Raw genomic sequence first — 22544 nt, 5'->3', positions numbered from 1 at the left:
TAAGCGGGTAGTTTCGCTCCGCAGGCGCGTAGAGGCCTTCGCGGAGGCGAAGGGGAGGCTGGGTGGAGCGTTCCCCGCCGGCTGACGGCCACAGCCGCGGCAGCAGGGTGCTGCCTTCGCGGTCCGGAAGGGTGCGGCCGGAGGGCGGCGGTAGGAGACAAACGTAACGTTGGGACTGCAAAATGATGTCATGTGCTTTGGCTCCGTCTTAGGCCAAGGGGGAAGCCTAAGCCAGGCCATGACTCGGCTGCACAAATAGATACACTTCTCTGGAAAAGCAGTTGGAGGTTTGTTACTGCCCCACTGCCACCGTGGATGATGCAGCCCCACGGTCCTCGTTCGACAAGTTCTGCTTGGAACCTCCACTGTGAGTTAAGTTCAGTGCACAGAGGAGCTCGGCTACTGCCAGGCTGGCGGGGGGCTCCGCACCCCTCCACCTCAGCTCTAAAGCCACGTTGCACCCAGGTCAGAGAAGAGGCTCGGCCAGGGCGAGCCGCAGCCAGTAACCCTGCGCCCAGCCCTCGCTAGTGTGCCGGGGGGGGCTCTCCAGCAGGGCAGAATCCAACCTGGGGGCAGGTGGAAGCCAAGTGCTCAGCTGTAACTAGGGTTTTCGAGGGTTGCTTGGTTGCTGTTGCTTTGATTTTGTTTGTTTTTAAGATTTGCTGAACATTTCCAGCCCTGCCTGAATCTTTTGGAACATGCAGGTCATCCATACCTTGAAAAAAAACATTGCTTACAAAAAATGCCTAATTTCATTGTCTGAAAGACAACCGCTCTTCATATATTTTTCATTGCATTTCAATTAAAGGACAAGGAAAAAGAGAAAGATGAGGTCATTGACATGTCTACTTCATATTCTTGGATAAAAGATGCAAGTCCTGAAAGTTGAAGGCACTTGGATTTATTAGACAGTCATACACAGCCAAATCTTACCAAATCTCATAACTACTTACATCAGAAAAGGACATCACAGCAGGATTCGCAAAGAAAGTTAATACTACGAGGCTGGTGCTAACACTGACATTAATGGAGGCACACCTGGGAGCACTGGCATAACAAGTCAGCTGACTCTTGTATTTGGTCACTATTCAAAACATTTGTTTCACCATCTTATATGTGACTTGCTTTTTCTGGGACATCACTGAGCTTCAAAAGCTGCTGCTTAATCTACCCTCCTTCCTCCTCTTCTCCAGTTTTTCCTTAGCTAGTGCTCCTTTCTTTGGAAGAAGCTTCTTGGTTCTGGTTAGGTGGGAGCTCTTCTTTTTTGGTAAAGGTGGTGCTGGTGTGGTTCTGGAACTAGGTGCAACCTTCTCTTCCTGCTTCAGCTTGTGAGGCTTCACCTCAGCTTTGATTTTCTGTCTCTTTTTACCAGATGCTGTTTTCACTGTTGATGCTTTTGTTTTGGTGAACGGGGTCTTTTTAGCTTTCTTAGAAGAAACTGTTGGGATGGCTGCAGTGGGGGTAGAAGATTTTTTCGGAGGCTTGGTTGTTGAAGGTTCATTAAGCAGCTCAAGGACAGTCTCTGAGGAAAGTAATTAACATGGTTCAGCATCTCTGCTTTAAGGCAAAAGGCTAATTCAGAGATATAACTGATATAAACACTTATTAGAGGTACAGTCAAGAAAAATAGCTGATATTCTGAAAGAAGGAACACACACTATATAAACCTCTTTTATTCCATGAAAAGAGCCTTGGGTTTCTTAGAGATAAAATTTGTTTAATTTTAGGAATGATGAATGCATATTTATGGAAAATAAATCCATAGAGAATATGATGAAGCCTTGCACACTTCTTTGGCAGACTTGGCAATATGAATTTTTCATGTTACACTAATACCTGGCAATCCCAGAGAAGATAACCTCAACTTGCTAAACACTGTTTCTACTCAATAATAAGATGTAACCCCTGCCCTAGTTGCATGGGACGTAGGACAGAAAAAGGCCAGGAGAAAGGAAGATTGACTCCCCTAGATTTACAGAGGATTATTTGACTCAAGGAGCCTGTCACAAAGCCAGGGACAGGCACTCAGAACTTCCCAGACCAAACCCAACACCTGAATCAAAGCCATCAGTTCCCTTGTGATGCCTGTTTACACTATTACTTGGCAACACTTAGAAAAAAAGAAATCAGAGACTGGGACTAAGAAAAGGCTTGGAATCTAGCAGACAATAGCAGCACACATTAAATGTGATAACTTCAAGACTGCTCCTGCTCAGTGCTTTAGTTTTTAAGACCGCTCAAGATTTCAATCACATGCCTGTAAGATGGTTATGTTTTGCTTCTCAGTGAAATAAAAGCCTAACAACTTACTTGCACGTGGAACAAATGGTATCCGTTTACTCTTTGTTTTCACTGGAACAGGCTTGTATTTACACTTCCCTGGTGGAGCTCTCCTTAAAACAAAGACATACACAGATACCAGAGACTGTTAAGGAAGTTTATTTATTCCAGAGGCACACATCAATCCCCTGTTGTCATTTGCCTCTGCTGGAAGAGGCATGAAGGCATTTCAGGCACCTGGAGTGCAACGTAGGTGGAATTTAAGAGCCTAACTCAGGGCCGCAAGCCATAAAATCCCTGTCTGAATAGCAATAGCAGCTGGAAGGCTGCAGCTTCTCTTCTACCACTCTTCTAGTCAACTTTCTGCCATCACACAGTCTGGACTGTTTTTATCTGGTTTGTTTGTGTGGGATGCTGGCCTGCCTGCATGAACTTGTAGCCCACCAGTGAATTCAAGGGCACTGATTAGGTGCGTTCGGCTACATGTCCTGCTGCTGGCAACACAGCACAATGCTGTTTCTAGAAGCCTGGTGGATGCGTTGGTTGAATTTCAGACTATCAGTCACTGTGTTGTTCTCAGCAATACTGGCTCGTGCATCCCACCTTGAAGTGGAGGAGTCTCATTCATGCACCTAAGGCTTGTAAGTGTCAGTGCTTTCCACTCGCTCAGGGTGAAGCGTGAGAATCTCTGCGTGCAGCAGAATATTCCCACACAGCCCCACAAAAAGTTAGTGTGACCTTCAAAGGGTGCTGCTTCAGACACAAGAGAGTGCTGCAGCAAGAGGGATGAGAGAGGAAAGGAACATGCAAGGAGGGAGGAAGCAACAACTGCAAAGAAAATGTATCCATGTTCCTGCTGCTCCCTGACAAGTAGGTACAAAAGCACCCCCAAAAAGCACATTTTCCCTGAGGTAAAGCCATCACACCTTAAATGACAGGAAGGGGGGGTACAAAGAGCAACAGACCTGTGTTTTCTGTTACCTACCAAGGGAACTGCTGTAGGACAAATAAGAACAGGCTCTTCCAATTTGGCATGCTTGACAGCACAGAGCTAAGCAAAGCATGACCTAAGGCATCACATTTTCTTGTGATTAGCACTCTCCTTCAGACAAGGGAGACAGCCAAGTGCTTCCTCCATGCCATTTCAATTTTTTAAAAAATGTTACTAAAGCAGGGTTGTTGGCACTGATTGTGGGGTTGGTGTGGGGTTGGTGTGGGGCTTCCCCCCCCCCCCCCTTTTCTCGACCTTTTAAAGCACCTTCTAACACCTCTTCCCTCTGTTCCTGACTGCAGGGATTTGGTGCCAGTTCAGGCAGAGACACACCAGCCACTGCTGCCGCCGAGAGCACTGCTGGGGAGGCAAGCTGAAGCGGGGACACGGGGCACTGCTGCTATCTGTTTTCCTGGGAGGTCCCTAGGGAGGTTTGAGTTGCCATCAGGAAGATGGCAGTGGCCCTGCCAATGTTTTGAAGCAGGCGTTGTGCGGCTTGCTGAAGCACAAGCAGGAAGCAGGGAGTGTCTGGCTGGACAGACTGGGACTGCATCCATCAGAGGCATCAGAGGAGCCAGTTATCCCAGCCACTGCTCACAGTGAGACAGAAATGGAAGAATCCTATAATTAAAATGAAAAGGAGAAAGGAAAAATATCTGCTTATGATACAATCAGAAGGCCAGAGTACAGCCCAGGATCTGGAGGCATTAGGAGGACTCCCTGCTCTAGGGCCAAGTAAACCCAGCCTCCAGAGGAGCAGTCAGTGTTCTGCACACCCTGGACAATCCTGCAGAGTGCTTAAGCAAACAGGCAAGGGCAAAGCTGAGCAGAGCAGCATCCAGGCTAAGGTAAATAAGGGGAACCAGAAAATACAAGAATAAAGAGCCAAGGAAATAAGTGCCTGGTCCTGCTCTAGAAGTGATGGATACGAAGCTCCAAAAGCAGAAGGAAGAGCTGGCTTCTTTCCAGAAAGCCCTTCTGAGCAGTGAAACCATCTTATTCGTGGCACGGGCTTGCTGCCCACGTGGAGTCATCATAACATGGTGCATTGCTGCACACCAGTCCTGAGGCAGGCAGCCTCTTGAAGAGGGTCCCACAGGCTGCATTTCTCCCTTTACAGTGGGAAAGAGGAGAGAATTTACCATCCTGATAGTCATGGTGCATTAGGGAGTGGCATAGGGAATGCAGGGCTTTTTTTTTGGTGTGTGAAATAGAGCACGCTCAAGCTCTCTATATTTATGCTTTCTCACAATTTTCCTTTTTTTAGTTGAAAATGTTACATTTTGATCAGCCACAGTTAGTGCAGTTCAAAAGTTTCCTGGCAGACGATAAGCTGTTAAAGGCAGGAGTCTCGTCAAGTAGTTACAGTCAAGTTCCTATTCCCATCACTGTGGTACACAGCTTGAGTTAACTATCTGGCTTTGGATTTAACTTCCCAAGAAAGTGTAACTTGTTTTCTTCATTTTGATAGTGTCTGAAATCTCAGCAACAGCACAGACACATTAGTACTTTATCTACAGGGTGACTTGAAACTCATTTAATGCTTTTTAGCAAGATCCAAAAGCTTGGGAGGGGAAAAAATTACATAAGCATGCTTATTATTGTAAAAACAGACTTTAGTAGGGATAACTGCTTAATGGGGAAAAAATATTTTGCTTGGACAAACTCAGGTTCAGGCTCAAATTATTATCTGAACACTGCATGAACCACCGGGTTTCACTCTTCTTTGTGAAGAAAACTAAACTGTGAACTGCAATTTATTTATATGCAAGTTCATCACAGATACTTGATGTCATGGTCCTGAAGGATATAGACTGCTATTTTTAAAACACCACTGTGCTATACTTCAGATATGCAACCAAGGAAACATTATTTTGATCCTTACTGTCCCAGACCTTTAAGGTATCTGAACTCTGTTTATTTCTGGGTGAACAGACATGATGAGCAGGGAACAAATTAACTAAAACTGACTAAAGTTGCAGTAGAGGTACAGTGGGTGAACAAAAACTGACGACTGGATGCGGAGGTCAGTGGGATTATGTATCAGTAGTATTTCGCGTTCTTTCTACTGCGATAGCTGGAGAATGTGTGGTGATTATAGAAGAATTTGGCATAGAAAAACATCTTTAATTACTAACCTTGCAGGATCAATAAACTTGTAGAGTGATCCACGTGGCGCATAGGCACTGGGATAAGAAGTAGACATAAAATACAGCTCACCTAAATGGAAGTGAAAAGAGAAAACCAGTCTCAGATTCAAGTGCCCAAGCTGAACCCTAGTTCTCCATTTCCCTTTCTTTCCTGGCTCTTCACTAATTCACATGGTCAGAAAAGAAAACCCCTTCAGTCAGTCCATCAGCCAGGTCTTACTTCCAAGAAGTGGGCTTTGGTCTCACCCTGGTCTGTGCAGGTGGACTCCCAGGGACACCAGATGATCTCTTGGTTGCAGTAGGGTTCCACACAGAACCAGCAGCTCTCGATCGAATACAGTGCCTGAGCAAGACCTTCATTACCTCATGTCAGTGGCCCTCCAAAAGGTTACTTTCCTCTGTATAAAATGTGTATTTTTTTAAACTCGTTTGTACCAAAGAAGCAGCCAGAAGCTACAAATAGAGGGGGAGACCACACAACAAATATTGAACCATCTCATAGTTGTACCAAAAAAATGCAACAAGAGCTAAATTGGCTAATCCACAGAAGACAGAAGCTTCTTATTCCCGTATGGTTGCTGAGGAGAGTAACTACTCCTCATGCCTTCCCTTCAGCACCCACTAGAACAATATCCAGGCAAATTATAGTAGCTTGCAAAATAGGCAAAACTGTTGTCGTCTTTCAGATTACATGACAACACCATATTGGTTTCTAAAAGAACAACCAGTAGAAGAGACATTTAACATCCACTCACTCCGCATGTTGTTAGAACAGTTACAAATTGTACATATTTCACAACAAAGCCTGCACCTCCCTGCATCCTTGACAGAACATGCTAGCTAGACAATCTAGGATCTTCTCATTACAAGAAAATCTTTTTTTCTGCTGAATCATGAAGCATCAGAGCTCACTAAAGCACATCTCTGTTCTCAAAAAACTTGCAGTCACTTTTTGTAATACATAGCTGTCTGTCAGGAGACTGTACGAAATTGAAACAAAGTTCACCCTGGTGAGAGATCTGGTCATCATGATCATAGCAATAATCCTATGCACTGAGACGTTTCCACTAAATTTTAAAATGAGTGGCTTTCCTCATCCCCAAATAAAGCCTTGGTCTATAATCCACAGTGTGAAGTGCTGCTGTTGTGAATTAAGACTGAGGAATTCATACTAATGAAGGGGGGAAATTCAGATAAGCTGTAAGGACTCAAGCAAGGATGAGCTGTTACAATGAAAGAACAAACTGCATTGATGAAACAGCATAAACAATATTTTCATTAATGAAACAGCAGAAACAACAACAAAAGGACAGGGTAAGGCTGAAACAAACAGGATTTAAAACTCCTTGGAGACCTGAAGCGTTCAGACTGCAAGTTCAGTTGAGGATCTGTCTCTTGAGCTCTCCAAGCCGATCTGCAATAACCTCACAGGGCAGGAGATCTCTCCGAACCATGTACCAACCCTTCCTGCTATGCTGAGATAGCCACAAACCTGTTTTGCAGTGCCTGCTTTCTAGTAACATGTGAGAAGCAACATAATTTTACACATTTGCCCTACTAAATATAGAACTGACAGTACAGTTTCCAATAAAGGTGTGGCTAGCATGATACCTACCTGCTTCATCCTCAGCAAAGGAGATGATGAATTTGCTATAAGAACTGACCATTCCAGGGAAAGCACATGCTCTTGTGCTGCCAATGCAGATGTCTTGCTTCTTCCACTTACTTGTCTTATCTTCCTGTAAAGCCATAAGTCGACTAGATGAAAAATAAAACCCTGTGTTTTATGTTTCCATTATCAAGATTAGTTCCTGTCAAAAATATGCATTACTGAAAAAAGCATCAGTAAGGACCCTGACTATTGACTGGCTTTAATGGTTGTCTTTTGGAAAAATAGACCTGAACAAAAGCAAGCCTATCCTAAAGACTCTAAATTGGAGGAAGTTTAGATTCCAACCAAAATGTTGTTATAACAGTCAAACAGAGCACTTAAACTAATACACAGACATCTGAGATTCTCATTTACTCCAGCTCAGAAGGCTTTGGGATGCTCTGATAGGCTTATTTGCCCAGATAAGGCAAATGTGGGTACAGAACGGAAGCTGTAGAGAAAACAATTAGCCTCACCCGTTCATGAAATCACCAAAAATATAAAGGCCATTCAAGTTGGGTGATTCACATCCTCTGTACACATAACCTCCAGTGACTGACTTCCCCACATTGCGGCCATATGCAAATATTGGAAGGATGTCATCTGTTAAACACAAGAATAAAAGGTGAGAAAATTTACATCCAGAGAACATCAAAAAGCAATTGCTCAATGGTACCGATGGGCACAAAAATGACTAGAAGGACCAGTAGAGTTGAACAAACAGCACAGTTAAATTTCAGTGGGGATTCAGTAATTTACTCCAGGACAAAACAGACCCAGGGGCTTTAAGGAGCTCTCTGTGCAGTTGCTTATCAAGGCTTAGTTGTGATGAGCTTCTGTAACATATAGGACCAAGATGCTCTGCATCAAGCGAGCAGTGCAGAAAAGTACCAGCCTGCAGAAAGTATCTTACCAGTTTGTGATTGCACCAATCATTTTAGCAGGGATTGTCTTTACAAATTCTGGTATTTTTAGAGAAGGGAATAAGATCACACAGTTGCAAGTTAACATCTTCATAGGTTTGCCAGCATTCTCAGCACAGAACATTCATAAGTGTGCTACCTCCATTTTATGTCATGAGACTTATAAAAAAAAAAAAAAGGGTTTGCTTTTGGCAATGTTAGAACTGAATTCAGCCCTTTCTTGGGTTGAATACCAGATCCCACAAAATTTTAGTCTTGTCCTCACTTTTTTTCCCCTGGGTCAAGTAGCTTGCCTTTAATCTTCAATGATGAGGATACAGATCACAAATGCCATTCATTAAAAACTGTAGATTAACAGCAAAAACTAATTCAGTTGTTGTCAACTGAGTACTGGGCCATTTAAAAAAAAAAAAAACAAAAACACAAACAGAAAAACTCAAGAGCCATGTGGGTACCAGCATAGTAGAGGAGAAGTGTTGCTAACACACATTCTACACTAGTCTGCTCATACAAATGTTTCAGAACATCCACATGAGCTTGAGACCAGGTGTTTTCTTCCAACAGCTCGAGGAACATTGTAATAATACTCAGTTGTTCTACCATGCTTTCCAAAGAGCTTTACAAAGATCACCAATATCTACTCTTCTTTTTTTAAAAGGCAGCAAGTGAGTTTGTCCATCACACCCACAGTCAGACCCATAACACAGCTTTTGGGTGTTCTGCTGCAGCACCCCACTCGCTAGGACACACTGCCTCTTCCACAGGGTTTGTTTCAGGGTCTCAGCATCAGCTTGGTCGACACTCCTTAGCTATAGCCACCGTTCAGAGCTTCTGAAGAAAACATAGTATTGCTTTTCTACTTAAACCCAATCCATTGCCTTCTTGACTTCACCAGGAAAACTCTGTCTGCAAAAGGTACAGGCTTTTACCCTAAGCACTTTATCCAGTGCAATGTATGGCAGGGAGTTCCATTACTAAGCAGGGCATCATTTCATACCAACACTGCAGGGCTGGGGAAAAGGGATTTCTGCTCTTAAAAAGTAAACAGTTACCATTTAACACACAACACAGGATTATTTAGTTTCACTGGAAAAATGGTGCTTTAGTCCACTAAATACACACATATAATAGTAATCTTCTATAAGAAACTTCTTCCTTACCCAAAGAGGAATTGTGGCAAAGCTTTGTGTCGTAGCATTCAAATCCCTCCTTTGCTCTCCAGCCATAGTTCCCTCCTTTAACAATGATGTCGATTTCTTCAAACCTGTTCTGCCCGACATCCCCACAGAATATCCTCCCTCTTCCCTTTTTCATGACAGGGTCCCCTCTGTCAACCGCACAGCGCCACATATTCCTGACTCCATAAGCATAAACCTCAGGGCGGGCCTTGGGATCAGACACAAATGGATTATCAGGAGGGATGCTATAAGGCTTCCCGTCAGGGTTTTTTCCATCCACGTCAATCCTCAAGACTTTCCCCAACAAAGTACTCCTAAAGAGAGTGACAGAAAAAGAAAGCCCAGCATGAGAGCCAGCTGTAAACACAAACAATTTTCTTTCTCTTCCCCCTTTCCAAAGGAAAAGTTATCTGTCCAAAAAAAAATAAACCAGTGGCTGGTATGTCTTGCAACCTGCTCAAGTCACGGAAGACTCTCCCCTCTCTAAACAACTTGGGTTCTCTCAACTTTCAAAAGTGTAAAATTTTAAATTTTTGGAATACTGCATCAGGCAGACTTGCAGATGCATAAGCACTTTCATAAAGTACTCTTAATTTATTCTTTCACATTGTCTCATTTCCAAACCTTGTATCTTGGTGAACAAGCTCAAAGCTTTCACCTGCCCTCCCACTTACTTGTTCTGAGCATTCCCAAATTTTCCAAAAGGGTCTCCAGCTTTCCCTCCATCCCCTGTGAATAGATACATATAGCCATCCACACCAAAGAGCAGCTGCCCACCATTATGATTTGCAGCTGGTTCCTCAAGCTCCAGAAGATTCCTAAAAAAAATGAGATAATTAAGTCCAGATGTGGCTACTGGGAAGGACTGAATGCTCAGGTAGGCTGCAGAAATATTGCATCACTACTTCTACAGAAGAAAGCAAGATTTCCCAGCTGTGCAGACCTGTCAGCTTTGTTAAATATGGTGCTGAGTTGCATCCTGTTTCCTGTGAGCCTGCAGCATAAGGCTGCCTGCCTACCTTACCACAGAGCTCCTTTCAGTGAGGCATCCCTTGGGGAAACACATTTCCCAGGAGCCATGCAGCACTACAGCTGCCCCGTGCACTACAGCTTTGGGCTGCGCTGCATTAATGCCTCTGCTACAGAGCTCACCCACCACCACAGGAGAATCACAGCTTGTCTGAAAACACAACTGAAAATACATAATGTGTTCATCTGCAGGGAACACTTCTTGCCACTTAAACTTTGATTGCAGCAGGTGGGTTCTGCTTTATTACATGAGAAGCAGTTGGTGAATTTGAGAGGTTCAGAAGCATCTTATTTTCTCTAGAGTTTCACAGTCATTGTAAGTGCACTATTAACAAATTCTTCTCCATAACTGAGAATTAGCTTATTTTCGTAGCAGGGGGATGGGGCAGGTGCACATGTGTCAGATCAAATGAATGTATAGTACTGTAGTGAAGCATCCCCGTTCTTCTACAGTACAACACACTTTTAGGGCAGATGTTAATTCCATAACAGACTTAAGCCTATTACTGCTCTTTAGAAGACAAGAGTACAAGAGGGAGAGAGAAGATGACCTGGAAGCCTAGATCCTGGGTCTTCTTTTCAGTTTTGTTTCTAGTTTGCTGTGTGACCTTGACCCAACCTGTCTCTGGTAGCTTCACGGCAGGCCAGTCACATGCCTGAACCAGGGTGGCTGCAAATGTGCAGGTTCTGCAAGGGGGAAGGACAGGGACAGAGAAAAATTTCTCATTGTGACATACAGAAGGATTCAACATGAACTTTACCTTTCTGAGCGTGGATCAGCTTTATTGGCATCGGATGCCAAAACCTTCAATTCACTGATCCTGATCTTTTCCACTCGGTTCTTATCCATGTATGAGTAATAGATATAGAACTTCCCATTGTACTTGTACTTGGGGTGGAAAGCCATCCCCAGAAAGCCTCTCTCATCCCCTATCCATGGTGTAGCCAGCACTATACTTTTAATATCCAGAAAGGGCTCTTCCAGACGGCTGCCATCAGGTAGGTAGACCCAGATCATGCCCACCTGCTCAGCTATGAACATGCGGTGGGTATGGTCATTCGCGTGCACCATGAGCACAGGGTTCCTCAGGCCGTTGGCAACCTCTGTCAGACAGAGCTGGAGGCAGCCTTTGCGGCCCTCCACCACCGAGCCCAGGTTGCGGTTGAGGGCTGTGTTCTTCAGCACATTGGGAAAGCAGTAGTCCTCATCGTGTAGGTGAAGAAGGTCGCAAAAGCGCGTCCTGTTTGTCTCGCAGCATTCTTGGATGTGCTTATCACTCGTCAGCAGGCTGATGGCAGAGTGGCAGTTGAGATGAAACTCAGAGCAGTAGTCAAAACAAAGTCCTGGGAGGTTTCTTAGAGGTGTCCGAGGGTTTTCCGCATCATAGAGATGTGCGGCATATGGAGAACATTCCTAGAAAGTGAAAGAAATTAAACATGCGACTGTGCACACATCCAGGAGAAGCCAAGACACCTTCATGGAAGCAAGCCAGTTAATAAAAATTAGTAAGGCAGTGAACATAATGAGTGAGTCATCTTTGAAGTGGAATAGTAGAAAGTCACTCAGAATATGGCTGAAGGGAATTTAGAAGTCAGTAGTTTCATTCAGCTGCACCTAATTTATTCCTAATAGAAGTACATCTATGGAGGCTGTGGATTCTCCACTACTAGAGGGTTTTAAGGAAGTGACAGGCATTTTCTTCTTGCAATCTAGTCTCACCTTTGCTTTTAGAAATTCCCCTTAGTTTCCCCTGCTAGATTTTATGCTAGGTACTTTGTAACCTGTTCTTAACAGATTGAGAGAAGAATTAGTTAACCTCCTCAGTGCAGCAACCCTTCGCACTATGGAGAACATTACCCTTTGTACTTCACACTTCTCCAGACCAGCAGTCCCAAATCTGGACACATCTTTCACATCACAGACTTTTCCAGATATATTTAAGATTTTACTTTGTTAAGACACTTAAGCCCATATCTAGGTCTAATCAAGTGTTAGGAAAGCAAGAAAGAAAAAACAGGTACAGGTTCACCCGCACCTTCAACACTGCGCACAGCTCTGCTTCCCCTTCCCAAAATAAACATAGGGGAACAAATCCTCAAGGACAAAGAACAGTGAAGAGCAACAAGGACAGTCAAAGCTACAGAACAGCTAGGTAAAGTGGGACTGAGCAGTCTTGCAAGAGGTGATCGGGGTCTGTAAATACCACAAGCGACACTGAGAAGATGGATGGGGCTTACTTTCCCCCAGAAGAAAAATGAGGTAGCAGATAAAGTTAGTAGGAGCCAGGTTAAAAAATGGAGGTGGAACTCTGCCGGAAGAAATTGTAGGTGCTAAAGATGTACATTGGTTAAATATACAGGCTAAATTAATCTTTGGTCTGATGCTGTAGAACTTCAATCATGTTCTTGCATGCATAATATCACTGAAGCAGACTGTCGTTGATATTTAAAACCAATTCAAATAAGTAAATCTCTTACACAATTCACATAGCTACCATTTCCTAAAGACCACATATAGAGTCAAAAAATACTGCAGACAACATTTTCAACTGTTATGTATCTAAAATTATGTCCCTTCAAATATAATTAATTTTTTCAGCTGTGCAAAATACAGGTTAGATAGTGAAAATCAGCCATTGTGTTTGAATTTGTACCTAAATTTAAACTCATCTTGCAAAAACTCTGGGCCAGAATAAAATATTTCCATTAAAATCTCACCTCTATTTTACTCAGCACAAAGTTGCAGAAGATAGGAGCTAAATTCTGCAGAAAGACTATTTTACTGGTTTTCATGCCAGCAGCCTGAAACAGTCTATCCAAAGTTTTTATTGAGCACATATGTAGGAAGATAAGTACACAGACAGTCAAAGAATGAAGAACTACTACATTAGTATTTTTTCTGCCTTGTTAAACAAGTCTGCTTCATTAAACAGAATTCTTTAAACAAATCTGGGGCAGTTATACAAGCACTGAACTTTTTTAATGGAAGTAGCCTTTCTAGAATATCTAACTTGAAGGTTGCAGACCCCCATTCCAAACTTAGCATAACAAACTGTTTCCTTTGCTCACAGAAGAACCCGAGGGCTTCTGGTCATAGTAAGAACAGGTATGACTTGCAAGAGTAAAGCCCTTTCAACTCTTGGATGGTGTAGTAAGTTTCTCACTTTACACTGCTGCCATTTGGTTACCAAGCTGCACAGAATGAGATACTTTCTGTTGCTTCTGCATCTCATCTGTAAGGAACTTCTATTCCCACAGCATAAGTCCCCAGCCTGCAAAGGGGAGCCAAGTCCCCCAGGTCTGTCCTTGAAGCCTGACCCCAGCCCTAGATGGCAGAGCCACATAATTTTCACCATGTTTAAGATCCTCCCAGAATGAGGAAGGACACCATGAGGCCCTGAGTGCTATCCATAAAAGCCAAAGCTTCAGGTGAGTGTCTTTCTGTTCTCACCTTCTTGAAGGAGAGCAGCTTTGGTGCAGGAGTATTCCTCCCCTAATGCTTACTGAGTCCATTAACCACCGCTCACCCTCTCCACTTTCACCAGTACACGCTCACACCTGAATACATTGATTTTCTAATTATATCATGGTTTTCACAAAAAATGGTGCTGATCTCAAGTGACTAGGAGACAAGAAGTGACAGCCTGATAAGGTGTCACCAAGGAAAGGTGGGGGAGAGCAGACAGAGCCTAACCTGCGTTGCATTTTGAGTCCTGGGAAGCTCCCTCATTGCCACTAACACGCAGCTGCAGCTGGCTCACCCCTCTGTTGTGCACAAGTCACTTGCAGTCTCAAGCTCCTCTCAATTCCGTGCTGAAGTGATTATTAACACCTTTGAAAACATTTTTAATTTCTCTCAATAAGTGGGAACAGAGTCCAGCTCCCAGACCAACAATCTGAGAAAGAGAAGGAAAAAAAAAAACCAGCTTGCTCTGAAGGAAGGTATATTCTCACCATCTCCGAGCTCCATCATCTCTGTTCTGCCAACAGTCTGCAGTATGAGGGTCTCCTACAGTTCATCCTCCTAAATAAGCGTAGCCTCTGAGCAGCTGCCATGCTTTTCCAGCCGCTGGGCTTCCCACACAGTGTTTGCCTGGCAAACAACACCTGCAGCACACAGACCCAGCAAGACGCACAAGGTGGAGGCCATTCCCCAGCATCTATGTAAACTCCCAGGATTAGGTGGCCTTGCAGTCACTGTTGGTTGCCTGCTTTCATTTCACTCAAGCGCACACGACAATGCAATTAATCCCACTACTTTATATAGCAAGACGCAGAAGCTGCTAAGATCAAGTAGATACTTTGATGTTTTGTAATAGTTTCTCTCCAAAAAGAGTGTGCATTCAGCAATCATATCAGGCCTCAGATGAACTGACTCACAAAGCGTGTTGCTTTCCCTGCACTAGTTTCTGTCCCATGCTAATATCATGGCTTTCGATCAGCTTGAACAAGGCTTAATTGTCCTTTTTGGGTTTTTAACTTGCTCCTGTAGTGGTTTTCTGAATAGAGAAACATCCTCTCAACCATCAGCCAAACAGCTGTTCTAGTGCTTGTAGCAAGGTTTGCATCCAGGGAATTTTTATAGCCATGCAACTTGCACAACACCTCCTTAAGAACATTACAGGCAGTTTTCAGAGTTTCATACTCAGTTTTTAAGCTAAATCCTAGAACAGCTCTAAACCTACAAAAGCTTAGAACAAGTGTAGCTAGCAAAAATAGACCCAGATCTTGCCAGATGCAAACTGAAGCAGCTCTACCAGAAGAGCCAGATTGCTTTAAATACCTCTTCTAGCACGTTAGTTTTCAAGAGAAACATATCTGGTTTACAGCGACAGCAGGAAATTCATGATCCAGAACACATCCCCATCTAATCATCTTCCATCTGTGAAGAAACACACAGCTCCATTGCTAAGGTAAGGTGCACTCCATGACATCTTTCTTGGGCTCTGCAGGACCAGCGAGACTGCTGCAAGTTGCCAGGAACAGCTTCCTCTGTGTAAAACTCAGCACACCACTCATTACCGCACCAGGAAAGCAGGGCAGAGGGGGGAAGAGAAGTTGTCTGGTTTTGACTGTCTGCTGGTTTTGGCACTGAAAGAACACCTGTCTGAATGAACTGCTTTGTTACAATGCATCGCTACTACTTTGATCTTCCCCAAAGATCTGAAATAATGCTGCTTTCACTAAGTTAAAGCAGCTACTACTAATGTAGGTTTATCAATAAGCACCTACACCTCCTCTTTGAAATTTGTTTTGTTCAAAAGACAAAAGAAAGCAATACTATTTTGTCTACCATTGCTTCTGAGTCTAATCTTTGTGTCCCATGTTCCATATGAATAGTATCAATACAGGCACTTGTTACCAGTAGCAGTTTACCTGAAGTCCTGTCGTATACAGCAGAAATAATCACTTGGCACAACTACCTCCTGATCACATATATGCATCTGTCTTTGTATCTGACGTGGCACTAAGTACATGTCAACACTTCACAGGCAGCGACTACGAACTATCAGGCTACTGCGGAGGTGGTAGAATGGAGATGTCATAATTTTCCATCCCTTCCACATGAGATCATCTGTAACAATTTGATCCAGCAAAGCAGCATCACTAAAGCAAAACCATTTGGTAGGTCTTTACTCCTCCACTAATTAAACATTCAAATAATATTTGTCAAAGAACCCAACCTCATTTCCATGGTTGTCACCAACTTGAACAGAAAGAACAACAATCACAAGCTTCTCCCCAAAGATTCAACAATTTACTCTAAAGATATGAAAAGACTTACAGCTCATTACTTTGAAAATCTATAAGGAAATATAAGGGTGGGTTAGGTTTTTTTGCTACAAAATACACTTGCAACAAATGCAAAATTAAATTATGCCCTGCAGAATGAGCAATCAAAGAAGCAATAGTAATTTTATAGTGTTTTTTCTACCTTTAACATGTAGAAAAATCTTCTTAACACCAACACTGGGGGTTCTGTTAGGACCTGTGACACATCTTTTTCTGGTTTACCTATTGTAAAATGACAAATAACCCTGATGTTACTTTTTTCAGCCCTGGTGCTGAAAGGGTGTTCCCTCCACCACAAAGAGATGCCACAAAATCTTGCCAGCATCCAAAAAGAGCGGAAACATTTTGGTACACAGATTAATATTTTAAGGCTAAGGAAATATTAACTAAAGGAGTTTTATATGTTCTTAGTAAGATTAAGTGTGTCTTTTGGCTGCTTTGTGTTTTGGCATGCAGTAAATCCAGCTTTGCATGACTAACAGTTGTTAAAAAGGCAGGTCAGTTCTGCACTCTTATTACAAGGAGGCAGGGGACCTGAGGAAGAACAGTGCCTTTGGTCTTTTCTCACTGCACAGTGCCTGTTTCCATGAGCCAGATGGCCAGTGGGGAGACAGCACTGATGAAAATGCAGTGACTGAAGCCTCAGGACCTTGCAGCAGCTGTGTGAAACCACTGCCTATTAAATTTTGTTCTTTAACCACCACACCATTTGGAGCATCCTCAGCAGGAACACAATCAAAACACATCCTTCATGCAGTCCAGGGATCAAACACTTTGCCTGATAATTCCCACATCATTTGATCCTGTAGAATTTGTAATCCAGCACCTAGTAGCTGCAAGCAGAAAGTAAATATTGATCTGTAACTCTCCCCTTCGTTATTAGAAAATTAGCAGAGCAGCAGGATTGCCATCATCATCCACATTGGCCAATGCTTTCATAAATCATTATTGCTAGCAAATGTCACTGTCTATCGCCAGATACCACAAAGTGATGCACCTTACACAAAACACATTGCAAATTGCATGCTGAGGATTAGGTACCATTACCCTGTCAGCCACATCGTTCCCCTGCTCCCACACCTCTTTTCACAGCAACACAGCTAGCTATAAGAGGCTATCAGAACCACAACTGACTCCCAAGTCAGCCCAAAGCGCATGATACAGATACTATTTTTCTGCCTTACCTGACACAGGATATCTTTGATATACATTCCACACAGTTTATGCCCCCGGGGATCAATATAATCCATGATGTCCCAGTATTTTGCTGCAATGCTGTTGTCTCTCTCCTGGTCACAGCAGCCAAAATTTTCATAGGCAGAGCAGAACTCCAGGTGAAAAGGCGGCTGGAAAGGTGGCCCATAATCCAGACACTGAGGATGCCCCAGCAGACTGCCTATCAGACACAACAAGGAGAGGCAAAAAAAGGAAACTCCAGAGCTGCTGCTGCTCCTTCCAGTGCATGGCCAAACATTCACTTCCTTCCGTGTAGGCTTCTTGAGGTCAGATGTATAGAAATCCTGGACTACTTCGCAGTATGGTTCATTCATCCTCTCTGTTTTATTAATTGCCAGCCACAGAGCTCAGCATTCACTCAGGGTTGCTTACATTCTCTCTCCCTTTTCCTCTCTGAAGTTTACTACTTGGCATGAGAAAAATCCTCCGGGCTGCCTCTTTGGTATTTCATACGTCACATAGCTGAACCCTCCCCTCTAGACATTTCTCATGCCCCTAGAAGCACTCACAAATCTAAGCCCCACAATTTAGTTTAAACTGTCTGGGAAACCCTTCACCAAGAAATACAAACAACAGAAATATGATACCTATATACACAACCTGATAATCTCTCCCCATTTACAAAACACAAGTGATTTAATTTTCAGTTGCTAACAACTCAGCTAATTTTACTCAATTGCTAATTTTACTCAGCTTTTTAAATGCACCAAACTTGGGTCTGGTTTCATAAAGACTGAACAGGGCTCATAAAATACAACCAAATTAAGGCAGCAGTTAAACATAGGCACAAGTAATTTCAGGACAAAAAGTTTTACATAAATGTTGCTGTTATCCACAAATCCAGGTATAGATTCAGGGTGAAAATGAGAAGAATTTCAGGAAGAGTGCAGGAGAAAACACACATTTAAGGCACCAGTACAAACTGAAGTTGACTGTGATATTGTGTGGTAACACCTGTACTTGAACTAATTGATTTTAGTGGCTTTGATCCCAGGTGACATTAAGCTGATTTAAAGAGTCATGAGATTTTTGCCCACTTTCCCCTCTGGTGAAGAATGCATGCACAAGCCCTCCAGTTAGTGAAGTACAGCATCAGCTGTGCATGCAGGTGTACCATGTTTGTGCACGTTGCACTCAGCCTGTATTGCTGAGAATGACACTTCCTTAACTCTGCTCTTCCAACAAGCTGACCAAGAGCACTTTGATCACAACAAAGCTCCTTTATCACTTCACCAAAATCAAACATTCTTCTTTCGCGTACACATCACTACTTATAACAACGCAACAAACCCACACGCACCAAGCCCTCCTCACCCCCGTGCTGCGTGCACCACAAGGCATGAGCTCAACGTCAGCCGCACACCAAGAGCCCAAGTGATGAGGAGGAAGTCGTGCTTCACCTTGCAGGTACAGCAGTGATCAGCTAGTCTGATGCTCTTTGTAAGAGGCTTGAGCATGCATTTGCTCACTAGACATTTCCGTGCAACAGAGCTTATTAGAAAGCAAGGCTATTGCTTCTGAAACATCAATGAGGAACAAAGTAATTTTAAAAAAACAGTTAGATCTCTCCTCCTCACAATTCCTAGGAGAAACTATTACAGCCAGTGCAACCCTTTGTGCAGTTTCTAGCAACTTCCCACTTACTGCTTTACCACCATGGGACACAGGCAGAATGGGGAAAGGGAAGCTGCAGGAAGAAATGTATAGGCATGCCTCCACTCATCCAAAACTCCTCCCCCTCTCCCCACACATCACCATTTACTCCCAGGATCTATCTGTATGTAGCTCATGGAGAAGTAAAAGCTCCCGGTCCTAGCTTCTCAATATAATCACCAGTGTAATGTGACAGCTGAGAACACTCTGTGATTATGGATCTCCTCAGAGTCTTTACTGGGAAATGATTGTTTTAAAAAAAACTCTGGGTTTTTAACCTTCACCTGTTTTGCAGTGGCTCTAATGTGTGGCACCTTGACTGTCCAGTGGCCTCCCAGTAATCCTGTGTCTGCTTAGACTTCACTGAACTGGAAAACACCAATCACAAGATTCAGCACTGTCATGAGATAAAGCACTTTAAATCCAAGTATTTAAATCTGCAAAAGTATCAGCTTATCTCAGTTATTGCTCTCATACATTGCAGACAATCACTGAAATTAAAGCTTTACTTTGGTCTCCCCTGGCACTTGTCTTATTTTGAGGCCACAAAAAGCAAGGGTAAGTGAGGATATTTGCATACTCTTCATTTGTAACTACAGCCTGCAAGTTCCCTATGCTTTTTATTCCTTTGACCACGACTGAGCTCTTTGGGGTAACTAACATTATCCACCATTAAGAGAACTTAAGCACCTCTCTCCCTTGCCTAGGGACATGCCATTTGCAGACAAAAAACTCCGAATACTTACCCATGTGCAGAACTGCGCTTCCTAGTTACTGGATTTCAGAGCAGGAGGCAAGAACAGTCCTTGCTGCCCCCCTGACAAGGGCAGAAAAACTACAATAGCTTTATTCATGTTCAGGCAAGGAGAGAGCACATAACCTCCCACAGAGTTTACTGCCCACGTTACCAAAGGACTCCTTGCAGGGGGCAGTCTGGTGTTTTTGGCCAACATACCACCTCTAGCCATTCTTTAAATACAACACAAGACTGAGCGGAACTTTCCATTTACCATTGCAGATGAGAACATCAATTACAGAAAGCCCCGAAAAACATGAAGTTCAAACCAGTACACATCAAACCTCTGATTCTGCAGGGACTACTCCAAGGATAAGGTACGCACTTGTTTAGTGCTGACAACATGCTTGCCCTGCTCTGAAAGCAAAGGCAAGTCCTGCTAGAGTTTTCAGAATGAGACTGCTGCTCAGAATACAGAGAACCTGATGGGGAAAAGAAAGGGGGTAAGAATGCACAGGGTTGACATGCTTTAAAAAGCAGCTGATGATTCATTAGCTTGCTTTTCTTGAACTTTACTAAAGACATCCTTAAAACAGGAAAGCACAAGCAGGAACATCAAAACCGCGAATGGAACAACAGGGAAAGCAGAGGGTAGAGCTGAAGTGATTTTTAATTTTGTGTTATCATGATATTAGGTTTTAATATTAAAAATACCAGAACAAGAGGTGGAATAACAGAGGGACAACACTGTGTCTGCACAGATGTGGATTCCTTGAACAAGTTCCTTGCCTCAGCATAAAGGAGAACAGCAAAGAAAAGATGTGCTATCTGTTTCATGGAAGAAAAAAAAAAAATAATCCTGTTTTGCACACAGGATGAGGACAATCAGAAGAAAACCAGATCTAGAACGCAGAATCCATAGCCAAAGCAGAATATTCCAATCCACTAGGAGTTACCATATTCAAAGTACAACACAGGCTTGAAAACAGTATGCCCTGAATAATTTGCACAGGAAATTTCACTCAGGACTTGTGATCTGCAGGTTTGTCTCAGGTGTAAGTACTACAGTGTCAGGAAACAGCAGGTTTCTTGAAGGACATGAAAGAGCAATGCTTGAGATAGTTACGTGAAAGCTGGGACTGTGCTGCTCTTCTACTTGCTGACTCCAGCATGGTAGTTGTAGCACAAAGGGAGAACATGGTCGCTGGCATCAATCCTGCTTCCAGAGGTCATAGGGGAAAGATGTGAGCACAATGGATTAACAGATTTTTCAAAGACATCAAACTCCTCTGTGTCCTCTCATTCTCCTTACCTCCCCCCCAGTCTCTGCTGCTTTCTTTCACATTTCTTGCTCCATAAAGAGATGGTTTACTCAGCTGCTGCGAGGCATCCACATCTCCCGCAGGCAGTTAAGGGGACAGAAGGGAAATTACATGGGAGCTCTCAACAAGCAGCAGGGGCTCTAGCATTCAAATTTTATACTACTTGTGTTAGGCTGTATGAGAAAAGGTCTCTGCATGCCTACAAAGGAGCACAGAGAGACAATGGAGGAAGGAGCCTAAGTAATACCCTGCTGGGATGCTCCCAGGCCCATCACAGGAGAGTCACCAGCCCATCAAAGGTCCATCTTGGCAAATCCAGAGGAGCAGAGGGGCACAGCGGTGGGCAGGAAGCCAAATTAAGGACTCCGTGGAAGGGACACCCTGCCTGGTTGCCTCCCAGGACAGCTTTAGCCCCACTGTCCGGGCATGAAACCCAAGAAGAGTCATTGGGATCAATAATCTGCATCACTTTTTGGACTAAGAGGGGTGGTTGTTTCCCAGGGGTGTGGGACACCTTACGGGATGCCGGGGAAGAGCATTTTGAAACTTCACAATCTAGATTAAAATAGTAAAACACAGTTGAAGATCTCCAACAGAAAAAACTATTACAGAACAAGGCAGCAGCATTCTTACAGAGTCAAAACTGAAGCAGCACACAGGCTGGAAATGACGAGTAATTACCTTTTTTTGATAAAACAGTGACAACAAGTAGCTCAGTGTTTAAGACACATTGTCTTAAGGCAAATTTCACAAGACTCATATTAACCCAGACCAAAATCCCAGGTAAACACTTAGCTTTTAAAAGCACAGCTTGTACTTATCCATATTAAAGACGCTATTAAAGACAGCTTGCTTTCATTCCCAGAGACAGTTCCAGCAGTTCATCCACCAGAGTGCTAACAGAAGTAATCCTTGGAAACCATTTTGTTGTTGCTTTCAAACAAACTGGAATGCTAGTTTGTGACATGTCAACATTTGCTTTCCAAACACAGCAACACTGCATATTTCAACTCATAGGCAAGACTGCAAAAAGGTTCTAGAAAGTCTGTTCCATCAAACAGAGTTTTCAGTAGTTCTGTGCCTTTGCTCTTTCAAACCACTGTGACACTAGCTCCCTGCTCTAGCCATGCACCTACACCAACATTTCACTCTCTCCTACCACCAATGTGAAAACAATCCCTGAACTGGATACAACCTGCAAATATGTATGATGTGGAAAAACTATCTTTGGCTGTGTTGAAGTGCATCATCTATGTGAACAAGCTGCAGGAGGTCTTCACAACCTATAATACTTCTTAATATACGATCCATACATTTCAGGAAATGGTCAGTTATAAGCAGCAACCTATGTAACCTTTCCAGGTTGAGAACGCATTTTCACAGTGCATCCCAGGTTAAGACACGACACCTAGTCACTGCTAGTCCTGAATGGATTTTGAACGACATTCCAACAGTCATTTAAATCACCACCTACACGTAAGGAGGATCAACACTGCAATACTATTGATACAGAAATTCCACACAATACTACTAAGTATTTTTCAAGGTGCATCTGAAGTCAGTGCTGTTTGCATTTCACACAGAAAAAGAAATTCTTCAACC

The 22544-nt window shown here is 43.3% G+C and overlaps 1 protein-coding gene across 5 annotated transcripts; it reads right to left on the bottom strand.

Annotated features, from left to right (window-relative positions):
• Positions 1 to 885: 885 nt before the first annotated feature.
• HHIPL2 (HHIP like 2) lies at positions 886 to 17554 on the bottom strand. 5 transcript variants are annotated; one of them, XM_074817853.1, is made up of 9 exons: positions 17180 to 17554; positions 10964 to 11616; positions 9848 to 9991; positions 9156 to 9487; positions 7549 to 7675; positions 7037 to 7179; positions 5410 to 5491; positions 2311 to 2393; positions 886 to 1522 (listed from the first exon to the last, which is right to left on the bottom strand). In XM_074817853.1, exons 1-9 carry the CDS (start codon positions 17543 to 17545, stop codon positions 1149 to 1151), a joined length of 2304 nt encoding a protein of 767 aa, XP_074673954.1. In that variant the 5' UTR covers positions 17546 to 17554; the 3' UTR covers positions 886 to 1148. The 5 variants fall into 5 exon arrangements, with proteins under 5 accessions (XP_074673954.1, XP_074673955.1, XP_074673958.1 ...); XM_074817857.1 differs by having other exon boundaries at positions 1390 to 1522; positions 7037 to 7160; XM_074817854.1 differs by lacking the exon at positions 9848 to 9991.
• Positions 17555 to 22544: the final 4990 nt, after the last annotated feature.

Source organism: Strix aluco, chromosome 3 (assembly GCF_031877795.1).
Source record: "Strix aluco isolate bStrAlu1 chromosome 3, bStrAlu1.hap1, whole genome shotgun sequence".
Lineage (NCBI taxonomy): Eukaryota > Metazoa > Chordata > Aves > Strigiformes > Strigidae > Strix > Strix aluco.
This window is presented reverse-complemented; position numbering and strand designations above follow the sequence as displayed.

Excerpts from the sequence above, each read along its gene's own strand:
- HHIPL2 (XM_074817853.1), bottom strand. The coding sequence starts at position 17,545 with ATGAATGAACCATACTGCGAAGTAGTCCAGGATTTCTATACATCTGAC. Across the intron at positions 5,492-7,036 it reads CTTTGCTGAGGATGAAGCAG|GTGAGCTGTATTTTATGTCT; the intron begins GTAGGTATCATG and ends ACTTCCATTTAG. Across the intron at positions 2,394-5,409 it reads AAGTTTATTGATCCTGCAAG|GAGAGCTCCACCAGGGAAGT; the intron begins GTTAGTAATTAA and ends CTTTGTTTTAAG.